Source organism: Ambystoma mexicanum, chromosome 11, assembly GCF_040938575.1.
Source record: "Ambystoma mexicanum isolate Mex_15411 chromosome 11, UKY_AmexF1_1, whole genome shotgun sequence".
In the NCBI taxonomy this organism is placed as follows: domain Eukaryota; kingdom Metazoa; phylum Chordata; class Amphibia; order Caudata; family Ambystomatidae; genus Ambystoma; species Ambystoma mexicanum.
In genome coordinates this window covers 847,993,179-848,015,969 of record NC_090934.1, presented here as the reverse complement: position 1 = coordinate 848,015,969, position 22,791 = coordinate 847,993,179, and the positions used below count along the sequence as shown (strand labels likewise).

General features: G+C 43.2%; 1 protein-coding gene across 3 annotated transcripts in view; it reads left to right on the top strand.

The window, feature by feature from the left end:
* The window catches only part of LOC138503813 (protein phosphatase 1 regulatory subunit 12A-like), a 977,826-nt gene extending 955,352 nt beyond the window's left edge, over positions 1–22,474 (top strand). For all 3 annotated transcript variants that reach the window (XM_069623833.1, XM_069623832.1, XM_069623831.1), the window contains exons 22-25: positions 15,918–16,022; positions 17,633–17,683; positions 18,019–18,069; positions 19,710–22,474. In XM_069623833.1, the coding sequence (XP_069479934.1) occupies positions 15,918–16,022; positions 17,633–17,683; positions 18,019–18,069; positions 19,710–19,796 (294 nt within the window). In that variant the 3' untranslated portion in view covers positions 19,797–22,474. The remainder of the gene's footprint in view (positions 1–15,917; positions 16,023–17,632; positions 17,684–18,018; positions 18,070–19,709) is intronic.
* Positions 22,475–22,791: the final 317 nt, after the last annotated feature.

The following is a 22,791-nucleotide window of genomic DNA, read 5'->3' as shown; positions in this document are numbered from 1 at the left end:
GTTTCACTTTGAGCAAATCGGGCGGTTCGATTAGGAGGGTCAGTGTTCCATGTCCGGAGAAGCATTCATCCTCCTAAAAGTTGTGGATCCCTGCATCTTCTTTCGACGAGGACCTTTGATACGCCATTCCCTGTCCTCATTCCTCTGCTCTCCTGAGGTCGCTCCTTCCCCATGGGCGCCCAAGAAGTCTGCTGTGCAGCTGGAGATGTCCCTCTCGGAGGCCAGTTTCATCGTAGTTCCTTCCCATTCAAAAGTCAGTGATAACGGGTAACCTTAGCGATATCTTATGTCTTTGAGTAGTTTGGTGATCGGTAGACACTTTCTCCTCAACTCCAGTGTGAGGGAGGATAGATCTTGGTAGATGACGATGTTCGTCTCCCCCATTGTTATCTGCGGCATGTACCTGGCTTTCTCCAGGATTCGAGCTCTGTCCGCTTAATTGTGGAATCAGGCTAGTACCATTCTCAGGCCACCTGCTCTATGGATGCAATCTATTTTAGGTTTGTCTACTGTGTCATCCTTAAAAAGTAGCTTCAAGATGTCGTGTAGACTTTTCTTTAGATGCAGTTCGGTTTCACCTTCCCTCTCTGGAATACCAATTATACGTATGTTGTTGCGGCGCTTCCTGTTTCACAGATCACGGACCTTTAAGCAGATTTCTTCCTCCCTGTTTTCAATCTCTGCAAGACTCTGGTCTATTTGTATCTCCAGAGTATTTGATGAGTTTTGGTTATGTTCAACTTCTTCCAGCCTCTCCTCCATCTTGTCTATTCTATGTGTAATTTTGTCTATTTTGTTCCTAATGTCGGCTCTCATGCCCCTCATTTCGGTGAGCAGGTCAGCGATGTCCGCTTTGGTTGTGGCTGCCTCAGGCCCTTTTGAGGACATGATTGTGGCACTTGGTAGTTGGAGCGAGTCTTGAGGCAGAGAAAACTTGTATCTTGCTAGCTTTTGCTTAACGTCCATGGGTAGTGGGTCTCTGACCTAGTAATGAGCGGTCCCCTGTCGTGTGTGGTAGGCTTCAATGAGGTGTGCAAGCCGTGGAGCGGCAGGGACCTCATTACCGTTGATTGTGCCTTAGGGCCTGCAGAGGGCAGGGTTGGCTCAGATTAACTTTTACTAGAGACTCCGGACAAAGCAAAATTAAAACTCTGGCGGTGGGACTGGAGACTCACATGGGAAGCGTGCAACAAATACATGAGTTTCAGAGCTGGCGCCTTTATCCTTAAATCAATGCATGAAGTACCAGCCTATCTCACCAAGTTTCCTGACCCTGCGTACGCTAACTCAATCTTTCGCCTTCGTTTGAACCTGTGGCTGATTAGAACTAGAGTAGCGATTTACAGCAAACAGGTCCTGATTGGCACTTCCTGTCTATTCTGTAACGTAAATGAGTGCCAAGAAACTCTTGAGCACTTAACTGAATGCCCCACTCTTGCAGATTCTAGGCATCTATTATTCTATAAGCATCTCAGACATGTCACACCATTAACACAAGAGCAAATGTGGATTGCCATATTTAATGCAGCTTATATTTTGCTGAATATTGCAACCGTCCAATTTCTTACATACTTGAACATACTACCACCCGATTAAGTATAAGCCAACTTACAAAGAAAAAACAATTCAACACATTAAATCGATATCTACTGCGCAATGATCAAAGATATAGCTTCTTGCAGAAATTTTAATGATGCTCTTTTCCAATATTGCTAAGTTTTACCTATCTTAACGCTTTAGTACTGCTATTAATATTTTTACATCATGTTTTTATAGAATCTGATTTTATGTGGTCTCTACTTTTATTTGCATTTATGCATTATACTGGTGTTAATCCTTATGGCATAATATATTTAATTGTAATGAAATTTACAAACATCCTATACGGATTATTTTAAGATCCAATCCAGAGTTGAGCCATAAATCAATTGCAAATGAGATGTATGTTTTGTCTAGTCGTACTTATGATAGCTTCTTTGATATCCTAATCCAGATTCGTAATTGCAGCAGATTGTGTAAATATTGTACCCTTGTGACCTGTAGAATCAACTTCTAAGATATGGACAAAGCTAAAAGAAATGTGATATTTACTTGATTCGGATGCTATCGAAACTATCTGCAGAAATTGTCTATGGTCATTTGAAATGTTATCATGATCTTGTTCAATGAATGCAACAATCTGCTGAAAAAGTTGAAACTTCAACTAAATCAACTTCTAATAAAAAAAAATAATAAATTATAATACATAATTCACTTGATTAGTCTGGAAAACATTGCCCAATTTCTTTCGCATTTTCTTTCTTCGAAAGAGGTTGGACACAGCCTGACATAAATATTCGAGGTTGTTAACCCACTAGGAGAGATTGCTCTGCTGTGTAGTCTGACAAGGATTTGGATCTTTTCGCCAGAATATAATTACCCCAGGATCTTCAGTCCCCCTCCTCTCATATTCTTTGTTACCTGTCTCTGGCAAAATGAAGATTATTTCAGAGACGGATTAACCTGGATAAACACCTCATGTTCCTTTCATGTCTGGCACTCCAGTAAAATAGCATGGAAGTATATTGCTTCCCCCGAAAACCTTTATTCCAGGCCCACCACCTTTTGTGGCAGAGGTGCTGTCTTCCCTGTCAAAAGTGTGGGAAAGTTGTGCTACAACTTCATAAAACCTTGGGCTTGCAGATCACCATTCAGGTGACTTGCCATCAATGTTTTTGAAGCCACACAAGGAATTTTATTTGTCCAAAGAAAGAAGTTTTTTCCTGAAAGTCCAGTACCTATGTTTGGAAACTAGCCAGGGAGCCCCTGCCAGAGACAGAATAATTTGACAAAAAATGCTCGTCTCTGGTCCTCTTTTCCTATAGTCACCCCTGAAGAAATCATAGTGGCCACGATCAGGCTGAAATCCTCCTCACCTAATGACCCAATTCCTCTATCTGGCCTGCAGGAGATTCTGCCTCGGATTGCCTCCGATTGCACACGCTGTTAATTCGTCATTTTGTACTGGTGTGATTCCTTCTTCTCTTCAACATGCTTTAGTTATTACTTTGTTGAAAAAAAACTTCTTTAAATCCCACCATTCTGACTAACTTTCGTCCTGTTTTTCTTCTGCCTTTCCTTATGAAGCTTCTGGAGTCCTTGGTTTGCAATCTGCTTTAGAGCCTTCTACTTTTTTTCATTTTTCTCAGTCTGGTTTTCCTCCTGAGTGATGCACTGAGAGTGTGCTGGTTTCTGTTGTAGACTATCTAGCTAGGTTATATGATCAAGGCAGCGTGTGAGCTTGATTTATCTGCCACCTTTGATACGATTGACCATGCCATTTTAATGGATCGTCTTGAGGGTGCTGGCCTCTGATGCCATCCTGTCAGCTTTACTTTTTCTTTTATATCAATCTCAGTCTCTTTCTTTACCTCTTTTTCAATCTACTCCCACTCTTCTTTCATGTTGTGTTCCCCATGGGTCTGCAATCTCACTGGTTCTATTTAACATTTACATCCAGCCACTAACTAAACTCATTTTCTCCCATGGCTTCCCATGCTATTCTTATGCAGATGACACTCAAATTCAGGTACGGCTAGATCTCTCTTTTCCGGAGACTGCCATCAGATTGAGGACCTGTTTGGCAGCCATAAGAGAATGGATGAGTAACAATTGGCTCAAACTCAATGGCGATAAAACTGAGCTGCCAATAGTGGGGCCTTCCTTTGGCGCCACCGCCCTATGGACTCCCTCTTTCTGGCCATGATCTCTTGGTCTGTTTCCTTCTCCTGTATCATGCGTAAAGGACATGGGTGTCAAAATTGCAGCTTCTTGATCTATGGAGTCTCAGATTAGTGCGATATGCCAAGAGAGCTACTTTCAACTCAAATCTTTACGTAAGGTTCTTCCTCCTCTTCCTTCTCAGCTTCTGGTGCCTGCGGTGTCCTCTTTAGTTCTGTCCTCATTGGACTATTGCAATTAATTGTTTCTTGATCAACAGCCTACCTGATTTGTTGTCTGCAGGTGCTACAGAATTCGGCAGCTAGAGCGCCACCTTTACTCCTAGGTATGTGCACATCTCTACTATACTTCGCAATATTCATTGGCTGCCTATAGCCAAACGTATTCGGTGCAAGGCTCTTTGCCTGGTTCACTGTGCTTTCTATAATATGGGTGCTGAATATAATTCCAAATAAAGTTCCGCCCTTACATCCCTGCTCAGCCTCTCCGATCTGCTGACGTGGAGGTGTCCCATTTTAAGCTTTTTGGAGTAGGCGGTCGGTAGTTTTGAGTGGCCACCACCCAGCTGTGGAATTTTCTTGCCTGTGCCTTTCATGCTACACAAAAATCATTTTTTATCTTAAAATCGATCTTTTTTAGCTTTTCTCTTCCTAACTACCTGCATAAGCTAGCGACAAGATGCCTTTGGTTGCACAATGCGCTTTATACATTTTGATAACGTAACATCTTAATGATCAAGAGCTTACTGACCCAGAATATTAGTAATGATTTCCTTCTCTCTTGGTCTCAGGACATGTACGGCAACATACGCTCAACATTACATCAATGCATGGAGGAGTGGGACCTACCTAAATTAATTCAGAAATACTTAATCCAAGATGTTTCCCAGACATATGCATTCATTTTGATTTTGAAGATTCTGTAGTTTGTCCCAAGTTCAGTGATATTAATGAGCCACAATTTCCCAAAATGTATCGTTTAGCCTGTCACTGCCCTAAAATGCAATTATGTTGTTAAATTTGGTAGTCTAGTTGTCGAGTCCCTCATAAGCAGCAACCTATCATATGCATACCATGCAAATTTTTCATGGGTCCCTGGAGTCGGTAGGCACAGGATTCCCTCATGGTCTCTCTCTCTGTTCGCTAAGGATCCATGGTCATTGCAAAAAATGAGGGGGGACCAACTTGTATCGAACTGGTGATGCAATTGGGCCCCCATAGGGAACCTTTTATAATATGGATCCTCTTCTGGGGGCAACTATAATTGGATGGTATGTACCTAGAGAATTTGGGTCCAGACCAAATCTCCGATCCGCACTGGGATAGCCCATTCCACTCGATTGATGGCCTTTTCAGAGTAGACTGTAAGGAGAGCAAAAGGGATCCCAGTCCACTTTGCAATTTCTACTGAATCACTGACACTTCTGATATTATACAATCAGTATTCCAACATCTTTAAACAGATCCTGCCATAAAAATTCAAAATCTCAGTGGGGCGGTATGATGTTAATTGGACATGCTTATCTGGCTTCTCTGTAAGGGATACTGCCATCTCTCCAATTGGTGAGGTCCCAAACCATATTGCCAAAAAAACTATTTAAAAGTAGTACAGCATGAGAGCCATATTTTGTAAAATGTTTTGGAAACATGGCTGCTAGGCCATCAGGACCTGAAGTCTTGTTATTTGGAAGGCCTCTAATTACCAGGGCAGTCTCCTTTTCAATATTTGAGGATGCAACAGTTTCCCTCTTGTCATGTTCAACAACTGGAAGTGACAGCGCTTCTAAATAATTATCCTCTAAAACACTGGGTACAGTTTTAGCATCAAAATGGTAAGAACGGAATTGTTAAAGTATTTAAACAGCCTTGTTTGTCATTAAGTAGCATCCTAGCCTCATGTTTTGGATCTTTAATTGAATTCCTGAAACACAAGGCCTTTAACTTCTAGGCTATAATCCTGTTTGCTTTTTTGAAACTGCCCAGTTTGAGGGCAGCTTTATGCTAAATAATGTCTTCTAGGGAGTAAGGTTCCAACCTGGCAGCTCTCAAATACCTGCAAACATGTTGGGACCGCAGCAGATGATGCCTTGTTTCAAAGTCTTTAACTTCAAGTTCAAGCATTTGCTGTAGCTCTTCACTGGCCTTTATTGTAGCTTTCATTCTTATCACTGGTTTAAAAGCTTACCACAAAGTCGAAACGGAGGTTACCCAATTATCATTATGCTCAAGAGAATGTGACATCCAGCTCACCCTCCATGCCCACTTTAGTGCGATAGTTATGTCCAAACTCATTCTATGGTAGCTCACCAAGGTGTGTAAAATCTCAAAATCCCAAAATAAAATCCAAAATAAAGTCCAGAATAGATTTTATGAACCAACAAAAAATAACCTTCTCTATTGGGTTCCACAGGGCTCAGTCATGGATCCACTCCCATTTTCATTCTATACAATCCCTCTTTCTTCTCTTATTCAATCTTTCAAACTCTCCTGTCACTTCTATGCTGACGATTCACAGATGTTCTTCTCCTTTTCTGATTCCTTTCATTCTACTGTAACTTGCCTCGTGTACAGTCTTGGATGACGTCTCACTTCCTTCATCTTTACCCATCTAAAACTAAAATCCCTTTCTTTCCTGCATCCTCCCAATCTCCATCTGCCTCTCCTTCAGGTCTCTTCTTCCACCTGCTTTCCTTTCTTTTTACCAACTTGCTCGCAATCTTAGCATTACCTTGTACCCTTTTCTAAAATGCTGCCATCGCATTGCTACAAATGCTCCTACCTGTCATTATTATCTTTTTAGTCGGATAAGGCCCTTGCTTTACTTTCATGCCGACAAACTTCTCATCTTCTCTATTTTCTTGTGTCTAGACGGTTGTATACTAATTGACCTTTTCACAATTGACCTCAGGAGAATTGACCTAATTTAGAAGGTCAATTAGGACATATATGCGGGGCGACACCCCCCACAACCCCCACCCAATCCAAAACCCCCTGCAACCCCCCACCCAATCCCCTTATATTATTTATAATCCAAAACCAACCCAATACATATATAAAATAACTAAAATAATATAAAGGTCAATTGTGCAGAAGGTCAATTAGGACCACTATAATTAGGCCAATTGTGCAAAAGGTCAATTGTGAAAGGTCAATTTGGGTAATACTGTCTAGACTACTGCTCTGCCCTTCCTGTTGGTCTCCCCTCCTCACATTTTACTCCATGTTGCTCTGTTTTCAGTTCTGCAATTCATATCCTCTTGTCTGCCTCCTCTTTCTTCTACTACACCTTCCCTGTCGATCTCTCTTCTTCGTTTCTGATTCCTGCCTTCTTTTCTATTTTGTAACTATTGTCTTCAAATGCTACCACAGCCAAGCTTCCTCCTACCTGTGCTCTTTAGTCGCTCCTTACTGTCCCTCTTGTTCTCTACATTCTCAACATGTACATCTCCACACAGTCCCTGATGTGTAAGACCTTTGTCTCCTCCTATAACCAACTGAACCTCTTAGAATTTATTTTTGTTATAAATGTGTACCTTTTCGTTAAAGGAAAATGCTAGCCACCTGCTTTTGTATGTGTTTGTGATTCTCTGTGGTGTACCTAATTCTGACAAAGTTGTGTATTTTTTTTCCAGTTCCATGTTTGTTGAGCCCCTCCACCCCTTGCTGGGTGGATTTTCATTTCTGTGCACCAAGCTGTAATTAGCCATGGTTTATAAATGCAAGAAGGCTCCCATCCTCTATGCTTCTGTGATATCTTGGCCACTTTATGCGCATCCCTAGACTTTACCATTTGATGTGGTGACAGCTCCCACACCTCAATCTTGGCTTTTTTTTAATGTAGTTTGAATAGACAATTTTGACATAGTGCTTGGTCATCTTCTAGTTTTCTCCTTTGACTATGGTTACATGCCTGCCTTGAAAGTTGAGCTGTTGCGCTCTTTCCTTGCTTCCATATTTGCTGCAAACAATCGGCTTCATCAGATTTTGCTTTTGTCAGGATCAGTTCTCAGACCAAACCTGATCGACCATTGCCTTAAGTGCACCCCTGGCCTTTCTGCATCATTTCTGACTGGTTTTCATTTTGAGGTCTTTGTTGTCTGTGGGAGATTCAGGTATTTGTAGCTAAGAAGCAGAAGAGGAGAGTAAGGACGCCCTTGTTTACAGAGATCTCCCCCCTAAATGATGATTTAATCTTTCCCTATAATTAGTCATGACAATTGATGAAGGGCTCACTAAGCCGGGTACTGCGGAGTACTGCATCTCCTAAACGGTTCTCTGCATTCAACACAGGAACCTGGTATGAGATGTCATGAAGACCCAAGTGAATATGTGATTGCTCTAAGGCAGTAGTCTTCAAACATTTTAGGCCTGTGCCCCTCCAGCCCTCCCCCAACCCCGCAGGCGAAATGTGGGAAGGCCAGGCCCCCCATGTAGTCCGAATCGCTATGAACTATTGCGTGCCCTCTCCGCACCCTACTCCCAGTATAGTCACTGAGCTCTCCCCACCCTGCTCCCACCACTATCCCATGGCTCCTGCCCCACCTGCTTCCACCACAGTTCCTGGGCTCTCCCGGCTGGCCCCCAGCACAGTCCCAGGGCCAGTGGCGACTGGTCAATTTTTTTATAGTGGAGGGGCATAAATAGATATGCCATATTGACTGAGCGTAGCGAAGGAGCCCAAACCAATAAAGTGGGGTTCAGGGTTTTTTCCCCCTGGTAATTTTCTTAAAATAATGGGTTCAAATGTTGCATTTTAGAGCACACTTTAAAAAAAATGGGTAAAAAGCCAAACAGTTTGCAGTTGGCACTGTGGGAGCCTAGGGGGCAGGCATGATATTTTTTACTGGACATCTATGATAGATGTCCAGTAAAAAGATACTATCCCTGCCCCCTGGGCCACTTTTTTGGCCAATGTGGGCCGGTTTGATGAGTTAATTCACTATGCAGCTAGTAGTTTTGACCATTGTTGCTGAACAAATGTTCCTTAAATATCACAATTTGCTTACATTTTAACATTTTAGTGTCTAAGGTAATGCATTTGGCTAATACTACCACAGGACGCTTGAAATTACTTGGAGAGTTTATTGTAGCTTTCTTCCAGCTCATTAAAGAGCCTAACACTGGAGGTTGGTAAAAGCTTATTTTGAACAGGTGAGTTGTTAGAGCAAACAACAAATATTTTGTAGCAAAGTCACACATGCCACAGTGCCACCCAGAGCCATCACTGTTCACCTTTAGTTCAGATCCACAAGAGCAAAGCATTGTGGCTGTGCAAATTAGGTTAAAATTCAAACAGAGTAAATACTTAAGGAGCGTGTCTGTGCCATTCTTATTGTGAAGCCGTCTTCAGTTTGATAGGCACTTGCATTGTATGATATTGTTATGAGTTACCTGTATTTGTTGCATATGTAATGACGGTAATACTATTTGCATTGCAGAATTCATGTATTATCAATTGTGTACTTGTGTTGAGTAGAATTCAATAGAATGATGTACTAAAGTCTACCTGAAGCTGCAACTCCTATATGGTGTGCTGCCCTTAATTGCCTGTAGGGCTACCTGGGCATGGTGTTCCTTAAGCAACCCATGTTGTCCCTGATTGACCCCATAAAGTGTTATGGTGAGTAGGTTGGTGCAGCTACATGTTTACTTTTTGCCTTCCCCAACCTGTAGCTTTTTTTTTTACCAGTTTGGTAATCGCGTACCATTTAGATTTGTGGTCTTTCTTTGTTTGGACCCAGAGGAATTGCCTTAATGACTGTTCTGCCGTGTGTAGGCTCTTTGCAGAACCCATTAAGACACCCTTTGTGTGATTGTTACTTGTTGTTGCTGGATGAGTCTCCCAGACACCTCAATACACAGATATTTGGCTGTGTCTGGATGAAGGGATTTTGGCTGCCCAATCTTGATTAAAGTGTGTGATTCACAAGCGTCTTTAGTTTCTCTGCGAAAATCTTAATTTGTTTGGAAATGGATTGCTGAGAACTGTCTTTTGCCGACACTCCTGTCTCTCCACAATCTTTCAATGAGGATACAATTTTTTCCAGGTTTTCTTTACACACTGAGCCTGGATAAGAATAATTGATGTCTTCTAGTTAAACTTCTACTTCACATCTTGATTTAATCACTGCTAAAAATAAAATCTAAGGACATTAGTGGTGCCCTACTTTTTGACAGTGTTTGTTCGAAACTCCTCTTCCTTGAGTAAAGGTTCTGTACTTTCGTATCTAAAGGTTCGTGTGGTTTGTCCACCGTTGGAAAAGCCTTCACCAAACTCTACAATTGCAAAAAAAAAGTCATCCCATTCCTCAATTGCCGTGCTTGACAAAACTACTTTGAGAAGATTGCGGTCTCTCAGTTGAAATAGTTTACAGAAGCAAACTACCCCCTTCACCATGACTACACAGGCTCCTGCTCAGGCATGGAAACAAAGCCCATTCTTGTCATTGTTCTAGATGACCTTTGTGAGATTGCTGACATTTGGGCTGGGAGGGCTTGGCTCAGGTCCTATTGGACCCCCTGCGACCTTCGACACTATGGACCATGGTATGCTCCTGTACAGATTGCCGCAGCAGGGCTGTCGAGGCACAGTATTGAGCTGCGTGGAACCCTACCTGAAGGGTTGTCACCAAGCTGTGGCATTGGGCCCCCAAGAATCTCAATACATTCCTTTTGATCTGCAATGTTCCAATAGCGTTGGCAGCATCGGTGCCATTATATAATCTGTACATTACTCGGTTTGCAGATTTAGTTGAGTATTTCGAATTTTAAATTGTTACTTATGCATGTGACACTCTGATCATTGGGCAATTACATGAGAGCAGTGTCGGCTTGCAATTTCAAATCTTACCTGGAGGCCACTGATCTCTGGATGTGCTCAAACATGCTCAATTTGAATGGAGCTAAAACAAAACATTTTCTGAAAATGATTCTGCATTGTTGATGGACAGAAGACTTCTCTGCCTGGTCCCAACTAATAGGGTGAAAAATCTTGGAGCGAAAATTGACAGCTTTTGCTTATCCATATGCTTGGAGCAATATTGAACTGTCGCACAGGTGGCCTTTTTCCAGTAAATGGTGTTCTGCCAGGTCTTCAGGTATTTAATTCCTAATGCCCAAATTGGAATAGTTGATGCATGAAGGATAGACTATCGTGATGAAATCTATTTGAGCTTTCATGACAATGCGTGCCATACACTTCAGTTTCCAGAATTCAGCTGCCTGCATTCTGTGTAACCTGGGATGACCAAACTTTTGCAGCCATCCTCCAGTTGCACTGGCTACCGTAATAATTCTATGCATGACTTTGTTTGGTGAACAGGACCATCTGAAATGCTAATCCTGTCATTTTGGCTATTACACTTCTTTATTTTGTTCCTTCAATGGGAACTCAATCAATGACTGACAAACTATTGAAAGCCCTAGACTTCTGTCACATTTAAACAGGTGGTGGGGTGTTTTTGCTGCCAGGACTTGAGATTTTGGAATGTTCTCCCATTCCTTCTGAGAGCCACAACAAACTTGATCAAGTTCCAGAATTACATAAACCTGGCTTTCCCTTGTGTAATTTCCTACTTTCACATTATATTCATGCTATGGGAACACTTGTGTCTCTCCAGGATCCAAGGTGATGGGTAGAGCTCTATAAGTATGCATGGATTGAAATGGAGATATTGCACACCCTTCCTATGTGTGCTTTTCACCAGGAAGAGCTTGGGCCATTCCAGAGATTAGTTTGCTGAACAAATGGTGCTACTCGGAGGATCCTGCTGCTGTTCTGCCTGTTCTCTATATTTTCCTGCCAAGCCTCTCTCCTCGTCTCCACTCTTCCTCCTGACCTCCTGTGATGGAACATCTGTGCCTGTATTATCTGGTGCCCTCCCGAAAACTCGTTGTCTTTGTTTAGTTTAATGGTCCTTAGGTGGCAACCTCCCAATGCTTAGCTGGAATTGAGTGACTTGCTGCTGCCAACCAAAACGCCTGCTCTGTTGTGGGACAGATTTGCTCGCTCCTCTGCAGCTAACTGTCCTGCTGCCTGGGCTGAATCCTTTGTCCCTACCTTGACTGCCATTAACATGCCTTACCCGGTCACCATTCTGCCCCTATTGCTGCTTCTGCTACTGTGCCCCTCTCATTGGGGGTCACCTGGAAGAGGTCTTCCTTCATCTTGGATGCTGCTGTTCTGGTCCTGGAATTCGGTGGGCGCTTTGCAAATTGAACCAGATCCCTTAACCGTTGTTTTGCATTTCAATCTGGAATGCCTTCCCGGTCCTATTTCCCCCATCCTATCCCTGGTCCTACTCTTAAGAATCTTTGGGCTGTGAGTACAGTTAGTTAGTGCACCCCCTGACAAACGTTTTTCTAAGTGTGCTGGTGGTCCACTCGTCATCCATCTGATCCGATCCTCTGGTTGTCAAACCTGGATCCGGATTGGCTTCTTCCCGTTGTTCCTAAATTGTAAAAATCCCTAAAAGTGCATATGGTTCACTTGACTTTGACCAACCTATGTTCATTATTTTACCATGGGGTTTTGGAGTGTTATAGTATTCATTGTATTTTTTATATTTACCAGTAATTTATGACTTTTAGTATGATAGATTACTGCATTTCACTACTTTAAAAGCCCTGCAAAGTAGTTGGTTCCGTTCCACTAACCTGCGTTATTTTTTCTCTACTGCTTTTAAATGTTTGTAGGGTCTTTCCTAGACTGTTTTTTTTATAATACTCCTATTCTGATTCCATAGAATATAGCTGATTTTAGATGTTTCTTGGCATAGGTCACGTAATAAAGTATATGTTTCTGTAAAAACATATACTGCAACTCTCCGCTCGTCAAACGCTTCTCCAAGCAGAGTGTGGGGGGCAGGTCTCTTTTCGGCTGATGCCTCTCTCTGGAACAACCTGCCTGCCCCTCAGACTTGAGCCAGACCAACTTCAGTTCAGGAAACCTCCCAAAACTGTGATTTTTTTTTCCCTTCCTTTTTCCCCTTATTCCTTTCCCTGCTAGTCGCCCCACTGCCGCTGAGACTTGTGGCTTGGACCTTCATGCATCTCACAGGTTACCAGGCCACTGCCCAGTTGACTCCAGCATTACCCCCCTCTCCCCCTCAGCACTGCACCTGTGGGCTTTTTTAGATGGTGTATAGAGCTCAGCGTCTGTATAAAAGCAATAAAAATGCACTGTCATGGAGGAACTTTAAAAAACATCTTTTTGTAAATGTCACACCGCAAAGCTGTAGCACTTCGCTTTGGGGTGAGATATAGGGCCTCATTACGAGGAAGGCGGTAGAGGGTTAACGGAGCCGGTAGAGCTGCCGGCACAGTTAACCCTCTACCGCCTCATTCCGAGGTCTGCTCGCGGGTCCCGCAAAGGATGTCTGGTAAAACCAGGCATCTTTAGCGGGACCCGCTAGCAGACCAGGATGCTAACAACGGGCCCGTCATTAACGGCCCCGTTGTTAGCATCCTCCCCATTCCCATTGAGCCCTATGGGGGCTCAAATGGGAATGGGGACGGTCTGGGTCCCGGGAAAGGGAATTACCGGGCCCTCCAAGGTCGGAATGGCCCGGTAATTCCTCATTCCTGGAAACCGAACCCGGCATGGGGATAGCCATGCCGCTAACAGCGGCATGGCTACCTCCATGCTCATAATGAGGCCCATAGTCTGCTGTCCTCAGCGTACAGTTACAAATCCCACCAATGGCATGCGTGCAGTTTTCAAATGTGCCCGGAATAATAAAAGCAGCAACTTAAATTATTCCTGCATAAACTGAAAGGATCATCAACTCTGTCCCTAGTCGTGCTTCTGGCTCGCCTATGTGATATTGGCGAGTTACCATTTTCTGTGGGCCTATGTGCATCTACGTGCATTTCTGATTCAAACTGTGGGTGATGCTGCGTGGCTGAACAGATTGCTGTGTTGCGACAGGGCTCGTTCCTTTGCACATAAGGAGCGTGCACTTCCAATGTAGGGCCGAGCATGAGCACTAGACAGAGGGGTCTTTAGTCTCTTTTACAATCCTACATCTGCCATACACAACTTTGTTTCGATAGTATCAGGAGCAGTTAAACCAGCAATCTTGTATAACCATCTTTTTCCATGGCCATTCCATTAAGCAAAAATGTAGGCACTTGGACAAGGTGCGATTTCAAAAATATGTTGCGCTAAATTGGCATTTCTTCCTGGGGAGAGCTTTCCAAATACACTATCAGTTGCTCTTGCTCATATCGTTCCTGTGTGGAGCATCACTAATCACACCCCACAGAGAACAAAATGAATCCTGCCACTCCTGAGAGACTTTAGAACAGCATGTTGGCGTAAAAAATCGAATTGATCATCCTCAGAATCTCAGAGAAAGAGATTTTTGGCTTTGACGCCACAATTTCAAAAAGCATCCAATCCCTGAGGAAATGATTGAAGTGATTGTTTTTTTTTCTTATTGCTTTCTCCTTTGGCAGAACTTTCCCTCGAAAAATGCTGTTCTGTCCTACCCTCTTTTCAGCTACAGTGATTACATTTAATGTCAGCCAAGCCAATCTGATCTGATGACGTTTTTTGAGAAAACCAACTATGCCTTCCAGAATAATAATGTCCCTTGTTCAACATGGCTGAATGGACAATGTAGACCTCACATTAATATTCTGCCCGGCCTGAAATGAGGTATTGCAAGCAGCATACTTACGGGTTTCAAACATACATGTTGCTTTGCTCGCACAGCTGATCGCTCCCACTGGAGAAATGTGTGATATTTCTCAGGTAGTGCCGCAACATAGGTGGCTTTTTCAAGTAGCAGCAGCTGTGAAGTTGGTGACTTCGTCTTTAGCATGCTTTTACATGTCCTCCGTCGCGTGTCTGTTGCCACAGCAGCGTCAAACTCCTGCTGCTGCAGCATTTCTACTGCATATGGGTTTGTATGCAGGAATGAAAAAATGTTTATTTGATTACTTGCTGTTCAAACTACAGTTGCAAAACTGCAAATTACAAAAATGACATTGTTATATTGGATTTAAGCTTTGCAACTCTCCCAACAATTAGCCTTTTAAATTCTTTGGGCTAATTCATAAATTCTGTGAGCCTAAAATAATAAAATATTGAAAAGCTACAAAAGAACCGGTGGTCCATACTCCTGTGTCATCCGTGACTATTACTTTGTTTAGTGACTGGGTCAACAGCAGTTCATGATTTGATATCGCTTTTATTCACTGTTGAATCACAAGTGAACTATTTTCAATTTCACTGTGAATTCTTTTCTGTTTCTGGTGCAATGCTACCGGTAGAATGAGGCTTTGAAAACGAATCCGGTAAGAGGCATCTGCTCGAAAACCTTTGTGTGTACTTTGCAAATAGCTGGAATTGAAAGTTCTCTTGGATTCAACCATGAATTGAAGCAATATCATCAGAACATGAATTGTTGTTAATATAGTCATTATATCCACTATCATGGATGGGAAGAGTGCAGGCTTCAAAGAAATAATTATTTTATTTATTTCAGTTTACCCCTTCCTTTGGGGCATAATCCAGCTCCAACCCAATAACTGAGTGCGATTTCGCCAGCATGCATTCCCAATAGCCTTGAATGTTTTATTAATTTGTGCAGTACTAATGATGGTAGATGTTTGGGTGTGTGGTGGGTATCCCAATGAGGAATTTGTATGGTTTCCTATGGTGTTTCTTTGCAAAGCAAATTATCAAGTTGGTGGTTTTTGGTGTACAGTTGTGCCTTGCTATTTAAACTCTGTTTTGGATAGACATTTGTTATTTAGTGGTGGACATATGTGGATGAATCTTGCCCTGTCCCGACTTTGTTGGCTCAACTGTAGTAAGGGCAAACAGTGCAATTTTCCTTCTTGAGTGTTCTGTGGGTGTTCTGTGGGTGTGTCTGGATTTGACATACAGAGACCATCGAAGCATGCCTTTGCTGCCTGAACATTGATCAGGATGCCAGGTTTGGTCGTGTTCTTAGAAAGTTGGCCCTGACATTGAGACTTTGAGATTCTGATGTGATTCTAGCATAGATGGTTGAGCAGTGATTCAGACTACAAGCTGAGTCCAGCTCAAGAGGTGTCTTGTGGCGAGTAAAGCTGCCTGAGCAGTTATCAATGTCATTTTCTGCGTTTCACCTCATGGTTCAACTCAGGTTGTCCCATGAGGTTATTTCTCGTGGCTCTGTTGTCCCAAACATCCATTCTTTTTTGCAGCTTTATGAAGATATGATGAAAGATAATGGAAGGATTCGGTTACAACTCCAGGAAATGCAAAGCCTAGTGACGCAGACCAAAGCCGAGCTGGAAAAAGCCAATCAGGTGAGACGTTTGCTGTCTACTACAAAAAAGAGACCAGTCTGGTAGAGCGAACTTGGCTAAGCAGTGCCTTTCTCCTCTTATTGATGAGGAATTGTCCTTCCCTGATCTTAATTATTGAGGGATTAGATTACCACATCCCATTTTTAGGACTTCCCTTTCTGGCGAAGTGTGGGATTGGAAGGGAGGAAATCGAATTATCTAGATTTTTGCTGCCACTGACATCTCTTTGAAGGGCCTTTTGGTGAACCGACCGTGTCGCAGACACCTTGATCCCTGTGTCAGTTGAGGTAATTTACCAATGTCTCTGGACTCTTGATCTCTGATCCCTCAGACTCCTCTTGACATTACCGAGCAGTTTCCAACTCCCCTGCCTTTGTAGCTGCTTGGATGGGGTGGGGGTAGTGTAGCTGCTCCTTGGCAGCCCCACAGGCCAAGTTTCAATAGTCTGTGTCCTTGGTCTTGCATTCCCCAGAGGTGAGAATGCAGCAGCAAGTCTGGTTCCACTTTATCCCTCAATGTAACTTGCCATCTTCTTTTGTTTTGCTGGTGGTACTCTCGTTCAGATTGGAGTTGCCATTGTATTTCGGTGCTGGACTGCCCCTGGGCAGGACAAAGACTGATATGCAAATGGATATTTCCCATCTGTGAAAGGCACAGTGAGTAAAAGCAGTGGCTGCGAACTCTCAAGTGGTTAATAACCACTGAACAGGTTATCATGTCTGTTCTTGCGAGAGAGGGGCGCCTGCTACCTTTGTAAAATTATTTTTTAAGGAACCTGGGATTGGTAACCCTAGGTCTCCTGGGGGCAACCAGACGTGGTCTCCCTCTCACTGTGCTTAGAGAGGCATCAGCTTCACCTCACTGATGATCCCCAACAAGGGTGAAACACGTGTATGGGGTTGCTGGTGGTACTCTCGTTCAGATTGGAGTTGCCATTGTATTTCGGTGCTGGACTGCCCCTGGGCAGGACAAAGACTGATATGCAAATGGATATTTCCCATCTGTGAAAGGCACAGTGAGTAAAAGCAGTGGCTGCGAACTCTCAAGTGGTTAATAACCACTGAACAGGTTATCATGTCTGTTCTTGCGAGAGAGGGGCGCCTGCTACCTTTGTAAAATTATCTTCTTTTGTTACTTGGTCTCTAATTCCCTTGATGTCCGCTGGTGTTCTCATGGTTTCTGGATCACTGGTCCCAGCAGCCCACTATGTCTAGGTATGCTTTGAATCTGATGGGAGCTGCAGTGGTTTGGCTTCCTTTTCCTCTTTAGCCCCTGGTTGGGAATAATATGTTGGCCATTGGTGCCCACTGATCAAGAGCCGGGTTTTGGGGTTTATGGGCATTCAGTGACGTGGGGAGGGACAAACAAACCAGCATGACATGTCACCTTCTGTTATGTTGCCCATTTTAGACATTCCTTCTAGAATACAAATGTCAATGGTTTTTAAGACGGTAAACCCCTTAGATTCTCCTATTACAAAACTGGAGTAATGTGCCTTAGAGCTTGAACTCCTGTGGTAAGGCAGTGAGCCCTCCTTGACGAAAGGCGGAGGGCATTGTGAGCCTATTCTCTGGGTGTGCTTTTAACAGAACTTTGTATTATTTTCTCAGCGGCAGGAGAGGACAGTGGACCGCTCTGTACTGCTGGATACAGAGAAAAGGGTAAGACTTACACAGCAGGTGGAGAGGGTCACACTCTGCATGTGGCTGTCTGAGCTCTGAAGAGCTGGAAGCGTAGCGTGGGCAGTGTATGCTGTTTGAAAGGACTGGCTTATAAGAAATTCTCACCTAGACACTTCCCCTCCACCCACTCTCTTGACTCTTCTTTCCCTTTTATCCTGTCTGTCCTTCCTTTCGCTCTGACTTTAGTAGGTATCATCTTTCCGTAATCTCTGATCTCCTGCATTCTTTTGCTGCTATTCCACTCTTCCTTTCTTTCACAATTCTCTCACACTCACGTACTCTTGTATCTCACACACTCTTTTCTCCACTGGCAGGAGAAGGTGATCCTGGAGCGTAGAATTTCTGAGCTGCAGGAGGAGTTAAAGGTAAGAAGAGACTCTTGTAAGGAATGACAAAATGCCGATTTGATTCAAACTACAGTTACAAAACTGTCGGCAACTTGTAAACAAAAAAAAAACTTGTATTGCACTTCAGCTTTGCAGCTGACTTCTGGTCTCCCAACACATAGCCTTTTAAATTCGTCAGGCCAATTCATATATTCTGCGAGCCTAAAATATTGAAATATTGAAAATGTACAAAAAAGAATGGGTGACTTTTTGAAAGTCTGTACTCCTCTGTCGCCGGTGACTATTACTTTTAGTCACTGGATGAATAGCAATTCATGATTTGATATCTTTTATCAACTTTTGAATCGCAAGTGAACATTTTTAATTCCATTGTGAATTTACTTCGGCTTCTGGTGCAATGCTGCCGGTAGAATGAGGCTTTGAAAACAAATCCGAGAAGAGGCATCTGCTCGAAACGTTTTGTGTGTACTTTGCAAATAGCTGGAATTGAAAGTTCTCTTAGATCCAACCGCGAATTAAAGCAATATCATCATGACATGAATTGGCGTTGATATAGTCATTAAATCCACTATCATGGATGAGAAGAGTGCATATATCAAATCAATAATTATTTATATATTTTAGTTTACCCCTTCCTATGGGGCATAATCCAGCCCCAACTCAATAATTAAGTGTGATTTCGGCAGCATACATTCTCAATGGTCTCGGGAGGATAGCTCAGGGGCAACACGCTCCCCTTGGAAGCAAGACGCTGAGCAACACAGTTCGATCCCCGGGTCCACGCTTAGAAACCTCTGGGTATTAAGCGTGTTATAAATAACCCATTACAATATCCTTGAATGTTTTTCCAGTATTACCCAAATTGATCGAAAAAATTGAAAACGAATGGTAGATGTGAGTGAATTCGATCACTACCATTAGTTTGAATTCTTTCAAACAATTTGCGTATGAAAATACCAAACATGAAGAGCAGGGGTTGCGGTGGTATCTCCCGCTCCCCATGTTTGGTATTTTCAGCCTGGGGGGGCAGAGGTTTCCCCTGCATCCTTAGGATTGGCGACAGGGACAAAAATTGCTTGGGCACCCGTTTTCAATGAACAGTCAAAACGGGGGCCGAGCAGTTTCACTTCGGGCAGTCCACCCACAAACAAAACGTTAGCGGGCAGACAACCGTATTCATTTTTTCCAATTTGTGCAGTACTAATGATGGATGTTTGGGTGTGTAGTGGGTATCCCAACGAGGACTGTGTGTGGTTTCCTGTAGTGTTCCTTTGCCAGGCAAATTATAAAGTGCATGGTTTTTGGTGTACAGTTGTGCCTTGCTAGTTGAGCTCTGATTTGGATAGAAATGTGTTTAGTGGTGAAAATATATGGATGAATGTTGCTCTGTCCCGATTTAGTTGGCTCAATCGTAATAAGGACAAAAGGTGTTGTTTTCCTTCTTGTGTGTTCTGTGGGTGTGTCTCGTGTTAAAGGTAGAAAAAAATGCTTGTAAGGAAGTCTTTCTTATTCAGTGTTGCTTATGTATCCATTGATGGCCATGATGGTGGCATGGGAGAGAAGGTGGCATTGCTGAAGATTGAAACTCTTAACCTTTGTCCTTATGGTCAGTAACCCCACAGCCCCCTTTATAACCTTCAATCCCTTTTTCTCCCCAGGCTTTGGCTGACCTCAAGGCTGATAACCAGCGGCTGAAGGACGAGAATGGTGCTCTTATTAGAGTTATCAGCAAACTTTCCAAGTAGCTCCTATGGCGCCCGCCTGGAGGATCACCAGGGAACCTGTGGGCTCTTTTGTGAGAGCACTTGGGGGTGCTGGCTCAGGGCGGTTGGTATGCTGGAGAACTTGTCGATGGACCCCAGCCGTATGTCCTATCTTCCTCTCTGCTGCGAAGTCTCCCCTTGGACCACTCTGGATTCTCAAACTCATCCACTTGTCCTCAGGAGGCTGCTCGCCACGGAGGCCACTCTGAACTCAGGGGACACTTAAAGCCTGCGGCCTTGTGTCTGTATGAACAGGTGGCACTACCAGATGTGTCTGGCTTTCCTAATAGGACTGAAACTGATGGATTCCTGACCAAAACACAATTTTAAAAGTTTTTAGTCTCGAGGGTCTGGCCCCTCCTTTTTCGCTAACCTTTATTCCTGCCTACAAAAAGCTTTGACAATGACCTGCTAGCCTTTTGGTAAGGCCAGAAGCAAAGACCACCACTACCACTCCAAAATGTACCTCCTGGGGCCAATCATACCTGGGAAGGATGAGGTCTGGGGACATGTCAGAGAGGAAGGACGGTTCTCATGGGGCTTTCCGCGTATCACAGCACTGGGTGGAGGTAGCACTGGGCACTGTGGGAATCCTGCACTCTGAGTGTGTCTGTGCCGCGATTCCCTAAGTTGTTGTTTTTCCTTTTTTTAAGAGCACAATTTCATGTTAATGAAAGATTGTTTATTTTAAAAACCATTAGCGTATTTAAGCAATTATCACCAATGTAAGACAAAACAAGTGAACTGTATGTTTAAATTGCCACGGTTTCATTTTACCGATTTGATACACGGTTGATTCACAAAAAGGAAGTGACATCACACGGTTGAATCACAGAAGGAAGAAATATTGTGGGTGTGCCAACCTGAGCCAGAGACTTGAACAACCGCAAAGCCTGTGCTAAGTAAAATTTAGAGGGCGGTTTCAAAGAATGGTTGGTCACCATTGCACGACTAGCTGTTTTTTTTCATGGGCGTAAACTGTATTTTTGGACTTGTTGTTGAAGTAGCACAGGGTAGTTTTGGATCCAAGAGTGGGTTGAGTAATTGCACTTGGATGATAGCACTTAGAGGGGCGCTGCATCCTCTCCATTTTGTTCTGGGAATTGTAGTTTCCGTTATGTAAATAGAACTGTGGCACTTCCCGAGGACGTTTCTTACTGGTGGAGGCTGTGGCTTTCCCCCTGTTGTGGTACAACATTGTGATTTGGCCTAGGGCAGCACAGGAAATGGAAATGATCTGGAATGTCTCACAGTGTTGACCAGTGTAGTTAGCTCTCATTTTCTAGAGAATAGATTAGGTGTCCCTGTTATTATGTTGGTGTATACCATTCTTAAAAAAAAAAGCCAAATAACGTCAATTACCGATGGCTTCCCCCTTCTAAATTTTCCAACTTACACAGTCCCTCTGTATTGAGATGTGCTGAGTGTATTTCTGCGAATTGCTTCAGAAGGAACAGAACCTAGTTTTCCTTCCATTTGTCCTTTGTCCCCCTCCCCAGACCTTCACTCCCAAAGACATTCCAAGTAGTACAATAAGAATGATTTCATTTGACTCCATCACACTCCCCCTCTATAAACATCCAAGGTGGTACTGTTCAAATGGAAATGCTCCAGATCTTGTTGGGCTATGTGGCTTCCTTTGCTGCTTATATGTTGTCACTCAGGGATGTATTTTGGTTATTATCTCCCACCTTTCCTGCAGTGCTTTTTCCTACGTTGCTGTATGGTCCTAGTCTCCTCCTCTTTTCTTTAGTGATCGCTCCTAGTTATGGTTGCTGTAAGAGCTGCCTTCACCCTTTCCTGGTATGCCTTCTTTCAGGTAGAATTCTATAATAGTTTAGGTGTCTCATCGCCCTTTTCCAGCAGTGAAATCTCCCAGTGGTGGAGCACTGTATTAGTTTGTCTACCCTGCCTGCAGGGGCATACCCATTGGACACTTTGATTGCTGGTTCTCCTCTTCTGCAGTCGTATCTCCTACTTGGTCTTGTGGCAGACTGTCTCTTGACCCTCCTGCAATGGAATGTACATGTGACGGTTGTGGTGACTTGTCCCACTTAGTATGCAGTCAGATTGCCCAGTGAAGGCTGTTGTGATTAGCCCCATTTCCTGCACCCCTGATTTCCTGCAGTGAGAACCTCCGGTGCACTACTCTGGTGATTTGTCCCTTTCTTGCAGATGGAACTCCTCTTAAAGGATTTGCATTGAGCCCCCATACTTAACCCCTCCTCCTTATGTTTCTCAGACAGGACCTTTGGTGATATTATCTAGCAGTGACTGTTTTTTGTCTTTCAGCAGAGACCGCATGGTCACAGAATGTTTTAGCACAGTGTGACTGAACGATAAGGATTCCTGTTATCAAATTGCCCTTACAAGTGATATTATTTAAAGTTCTGATCCGCTGCTTCTAGTTGAACAACCTTCACTCCGAACCCCATTACGTCACCTTGGAACTTCTCGGTCACACTCACTCACACTCACGCGCGCACTAACTCGGAAGGCTCCGTTTCACACTTGCTTTTAGCAGTTGTATAATATGTATTTATAAAGTGTTTTGATGTGTTGTCTTGATATTTTCACTGTGGCCTCGCGGTTCCATGTACTGCCACTTTCCAAAAACAAAATGTCTCTAATTTATGAAATGCACAAATTTGAAATCACGATCCAGTGTGTGTGTTTGTGGGTTTCTTTCATGGCCAGTAATTAAAAATCCTTTTAATGTTTGATAATCATTGCACAACCGCACAGAAATGGACAGGAGCTTAACAAAAATTGTCTGCAACCTGTACGCCAGATAACATTGAGGTGGTTGAATTTTACGTGCTACATTTGAAGGATGGGGGTAAAAGGCTTTTTCACGGTGTAAAAAAAGCCGCTGAGACTAGCAACCTGTTCGATAGGAAGTAACAAAATGTATTTTAATTTCAGAAAAAGGTTTTTTGTTGTAACACATAGTTTGCGCCCAGTATTTACTACAAGT